The 5558-nt window shown below is 52.4% G+C and overlaps 1 protein-coding gene across 1 annotated transcript; it reads left to right on the forward strand.

Moving 5' to 3' along the window:
• Positions 1 to 1648: 1648 nt before the first annotated feature.
• Positions 1649 to 5446, forward strand: LOC127750627 (uncharacterized; the record flags this gene model as incomplete). Its single annotated transcript, XM_052272762.1, is given in 3 exon segments — positions 1649 to 1936; positions 4118 to 4274; positions 5369 to 5446. Coding segments are annotated over 3 exon segments (243 nt in total), but the record flags the coding sequence as incomplete, so codon positions are not given.
• Positions 5447 to 5558: the final 112 nt, after the last annotated feature.

Raw genomic sequence — 5558 nt, forward strand, 5'->3', positions numbered from 1 at the left:
GAAGGGAAAGAGGGAGGGGGGAGGGGGGGGATCATTTTCGTTCGTAAACTTCTAACCAGCTTTACAGTGTAGAGCGTGATGCTATCCGTAATCGTAATCGCCCTCCTTGCTCCGTGATTAGCGGTCGTCAGTCCGGCAGACGTCGGCTGCCCTCCAGCCGCCCCCCCCCCCTTTTCAGTTCACACACACACACACACAGACACATTATGTACTGTACACGCGAGTGCATCGCACACTTGCGCGAGTGGCGCCAACTATTTTTATTTTTTTTTACACTAATTTTACACTAATTTCTGTCGTGACTCCCAAAACGAAGCGTCGCGTTATTGCTGCGCCCAAGGCACGCCCAGTGACGCACCTCTTCTGGGTCGGACCCGCGGACCCCGTGGCACCCGCAGGCGAGGCATGCGAGCAGAAACAAAACAACCCGCAACCCGCACCCACCGCGGGCCCCTGGCTGCCGCCGGCCGGGGTATTCCCCGTGCCGGAGTGGAGCAGGGCGGCCGAGACGGGCGGAGCGGTGAGGGAGCCCTGCCCTGGCCTGGCCTGCCCTGGCCTGCCCTGCCCTGCCCTGCCCTTCCTCCGCCCCCTCCCCCTCCTTCCCGCCCACTCCCCCCACCTCCTGTTGCTCGCTGGCGCCGGCGGGTCCAGACGACCGGGGAGGAGGTCGGCGTCGCTGCGCAGTACGTACCGGGGGGAAAATCGCGGACGCCAAAACACAGAGAGAGGAGAAAGGAGGGGGGGGGGGCGTCCCGGGAAAAACCTCTCGCAGCTCTTGAGAACAGCACGCCAAAAAGGCGCCTTCCACCGACAAGTCCCCTTAAATTACTAGTTGAGGTCGCAAGTGAGATAGGGAATTTCACGCCTCGTCTTGTGATTACACCGAAAAAACAAGTATAGTGTGTGCATGTCGCACACTTTGGGAGGTATGTGGACGCCATTCGTTCACGTAGAGGCACACACGTGTGAGTTCTCAAAGGGCAAAATCACACAAGTTGTACGAATGGGCATTCACACACCTACCTACAAGTGTGCGACATTCGCACACTCCCAGTGCCCACACCTTTCTCTTCTGACGACACCTCCTACACCTCCTAGACTCAACATAAAGTACAACACGTTTGGTGTAATTTGTCTTCTGCCGTGTGTGGTTTGGGAGCGTCCGGCCGGACTGATTGGCAGTCCGCGCTGCCAGCTGGAAAGGCACGAAGAAAGAAATGAAAAGAGAAGAGCGGACAAAAATGCGAACGCGTCATCAATTGCCTTATTTCCTCTCTTCTTTACGCTCTCGTCCGGCACCCTCTCCCTCTCTCGCTCTCCTCACTCTTCCGCTCTCTCCCTCACACTCTCTTTCCTCTCGGTGTTGTGGCGTCTGTTCGGCGTCCACCGAAACCCGAACGAGCCGGGCCGGCAGGGTGGCGGCGTCAGGGCGGCGCGGCCTGTAACTGGAAGCCCCATCCAACGCCGTCGCATTTTCCTGCTCCTCCTCCTCCTCCTTGCCCTCCTCATCCTCCCCCATCCTCCTCCTCCTCCACCTTGTCCTCCTCACCCTTTTCCTGCTGCTGCTGTTCTTCTACCTCCTCGTCCTCCTGTTCCCCCCTCTCCTCCCCATCCTCCCCCCCTCCTGCTGTTGCGGGGCGAGGGCTGAGCCGCGTCAGGGCGTCAGTCCGGTGCCGGTGGTGACCATACACGTACCTCGCCGTCGCCGTCGTGCGCGCGGCAGCAGCGCGTCAGCTCCTCACGACCAAGTCCGCAGCGCTCGCCGCCGACCCCAAGCCGGCCGACGACGTCCACGAGGCGCGCCGCCCCTCCTCGTCACCGTCCACGCGGCGTCCAAGACCGAGCACCTCCCCGCCGCGCACCACCGCGCCAGCCAGAGGCCCAGGCGGGCTGATCGATAATCCGGCAGTTGTTGTACCTCGGCAGCCATGACCGGGTGAGCGACGAACCTCGGCCGGAGCCAGCTCCGCGGGGAGAAATTAAAATCCATGCGACATATCAGATCGCCATCGGCACGCGGTACCAAATCTGAGAGCTGTTATCTCTGGGAGAAAGAGGAAAAGTGTTCGTCACGGCGGGAGAGAAGTTGGCGCGGGCATTTTGTTAGAGTACTTCAAACCAGTGCAAACCGGTAGCACGTGTGTAATTGAAAGGAATTAAAGTCGCTACATTCTAGGGTTGCTTATTTACGACTTGAATACCGAAACACTTTTAATGTGTTGGGAGGGTCTTGGAACTGGCCCACCCGTCGTGTCGCAGGCGGCTTCAGAGCGGGCATTGGCGCGGCTCATAAGACTCCTGCCTGAGGCTGGACGCTGGACCGGCTCCCCCAAAATTGCATATTCTGTCATTAATGTACACCATCCAATTTTTCTCGGATTGATTAGGGATCAGAAAGTACACGTCCGCCATTCGCCGTCATATCACGAGGCAGCCAAGTTGAGTTCTGCCGCTGCAAGCTCTCATAGCGCCTGGCGGGTTAGGCAACATCTTGCCTGCAGTGCATGCGTGTACCGCGGGGTGGCCTACGCCGCGTTTTGCAGGCGGCGAGCTCTCGTGTAGTTTGCCGAATGAATGAGAGAAACACAGATGTACTTTCTGAACGACCCCTTGAACAACGTGGCAACGAACGACAGGGTGAATCGTCGAGTTGGAGGGGAGATACTACGTCGGGCTGAACAGTCGACACGGCCTGGCGGAGGGGCTCGTTTTAGCCGCCGCCAACAGCACACTTGTTTATGGTGTTTGGTTTACAGTGAAGCGCGCCCGGCTCGAGTACAGACTGACGCAGACGTCCAGCCCCCTCCCCTTTACCCTTGCAGATCGGTATTCTGCATTACGCTTAGAGGGGCGTGGTCCCCTCTTGCCCCCGTGCTATAAAGGGTCGATGTGAGGTCACGCAACAGTCGCCAACCCGACAGGTCACCCCGTCCCCAGGCCGCCCTGCGAACTCTTTGGCCAGTTTGCGAATGGTCGTTGTTGCTGTCCAGACCCCCACAGCGACGCCGCGCCGTGTTATAGGATGATGATCACCGTCTGTCCGGCCGCCGGGAACAAAGCTACCGGCTTGGACTCGGGCGGGGACGAGCGGGAAACCATGGAAACTCGGGTGGGATCGGCAACGCCGGTTAAGCAAAGGTAACGATGGTGTAGTAGCACCTATCCGACAGAGCGTGTGTTAGTCCGGGGACAAGAAGCGCACTAGGGTTTGGAAATTTCCAAATTTTCCGGAAAATTTTGGAAAAATTCCAGGAAATTTCCGGAAAATAACCAAAAACTTCCAAAGTTTTGGAAATTTTCAATTTTTTTCCCGGAAATTTTCCTGGTAACTTTCCAGGGCGTCCAATCCTGAATAGCACCCACCGTCAGGCTGACAACTCTCCAATGGACAGCGAGAAAGTTCTCCGCCTTTTGTCCGGGTACGATGTTTCCAATGCAGTCGACGGCACAGCACGCGAAAATTTTGCGCTTTGTTGGTCCGTTGCTGTCCATCGTGCGCGAGATCGAGCGACATACGGCGATACCCCGCGCCAGACCGTTCCCAAGGTCACTCATTTGCTGCTGGACAAGCTCGCTCTCTCTCTCTCCCTCCACACACACACATGCACACACACACACACAAGTTAAGTGGTAGGGCTGTGCGATATGATATCGTCCACATATCGCACATCCACTCGATGAATCGAACTGCGACAACTTTCGTCAAAGCGACGGGACGGGCACACAAAAATATGTGTTCTTAATTTGACTATCGCACTTAAAATTTTTAGCCCCATGGGGGCATTTCTTGTTTTGAGTCCTATCGTTCCTTAAAACAAGAAATGGAGCTCAAAATTTTAAGTACGATACACTGGAAACGCAAGTGTGTGAATGTCGCACACTTGTAGGTGTGTGAACATCAATTCGCACACTTGGAGGGGTAAACGTGAGAATTTTCTAGGAAAAATTCACACCTTTACCCCTCCAAGTGTGCGAATTGATGTTCACACACCTACAAGTGTGCGACATTCACACACTTGCGTTTCCAGTGTATTTGAATTGAGAACACACGCTCGATGACAATTGCCTTATACTGGACGGCTGAGCTAACGCGCGTTCCGAATCTCTCTCGTTTCAGACCAGAATCTGCGATGGAGGCGGGCCGCACGGGAGCCCCGCCGGCCTACAAGTCGCCCTTCCCGCAGAGAGCGACGTCCTGGCTCCCCATCGTGGACCAGGGCTGCTGCTGCTGCACGCTCCGGACCTGCAACCTGGTGCAAGGCTGGATGTCGCTGGTGAGTTAGTGGCGGCCCCTCGTCAGTGTCCATGTTCTACCGACCGTACACATTGTAAAAAATGTTTGTGATGACACATACACACTGTTAAAAAAATTTCTGTAATTTTACAGGAAATGTTTAGCTAATTTTGGGGGCAAGTGGTGTCGTAAACTATTTTTACAGCGCAGTTGTAAAATTACGACAAATGCCATGAAACCCAAAAAACGTTGACACCTTTTTTACGTTTTCAAGGTAGCGCTGTAAAATTACAGAATAGCTGTCAGACTACAACATCGGTTGTAGAATCCGCCATCTAAATATTTCGGATATTATTATTTTTTTTCGTTTTGGTATGATAATTTGCGTGTTTCTCATGCATTTATCGTGAGTTTTTTCCTCGTTTGAGGACTTTCTTTGCAACTTTTGCACTTTGCAAAGCAGTTACCCACGAAAAACCTGTGGATTTGTAAAAATCAGGATAACTTTACAACCGCGCTGGAATTTTACAGTGCCACCATAGTTTTACAGCTGTGTCAATAAATTACAGCATTCCTCGTAAAACTACAGCTCCAACCAAAATCGTGTTTTACGGATAGGGCTGTTTTTTCCCCAAAAGCCTGTAAAATGTTCAGCTGTAAAATTTCGATATATTTTTAACAGTGCAGTTGTTGAAAAACAACATAGTTATTGTTTTTGATGAATATGTGTGGATACAGAGTTCACGAAACGCAAGCGTGATTTTCACGCCAGGCGTGATTTTTCACGCTTCGTAAGCTTCACACAGCCAATTAATAACCGACTTTCATCACACCTGGCGTAAAAATCACGCCTAGCGTGAAAATCACGCTCGCGTTTTGGGAACTCTGTATCCACCTTAAAAAATTCCTTGTTATATTACAGAAAATTCGTAACTAAACAATACATTATGCAACAAACACATTGGTTGGTTCTCCAACAATTTTCTTTTGTTGCAATTTTACAATAATTTTTGTACCACAACAAATCATCCATCAACAACATCATCCATCATGAAAATTAGCAAGAAATATGTTGTAAATTTACAACTTTAATTTTTACAGTGTACGTTAATGCCCTTTTGTGTCGTTTCGCAGATTGGTGGCGTGGTGAATATAGTGAAATTAATCTACGCAATGTGCGTGCCGAACATCATGAAAAGGGTCTGCGACCAGGTAAGTCAGGTCGGAGGTCTAGTCAGAGTCAGTCACAGTCAGTCAGTCACAGTTAGTCAGTCACAGTTAGTCAGTCACGGTCAGTCAGTCACAGTCAGTCAGTCACAGTCAG

This window comes from Frankliniella occidentalis, unplaced genomic scaffold, assembly GCF_000697945.3.
Source record: "Frankliniella occidentalis isolate FOCC.00 unplaced genomic scaffold, Focc_3.1 Scaffold223, whole genome shotgun sequence".
In the NCBI taxonomy this organism is placed as follows: Eukaryota; Metazoa; Arthropoda; class Insecta; order Thysanoptera; family Thripidae; genus Frankliniella; species Frankliniella occidentalis.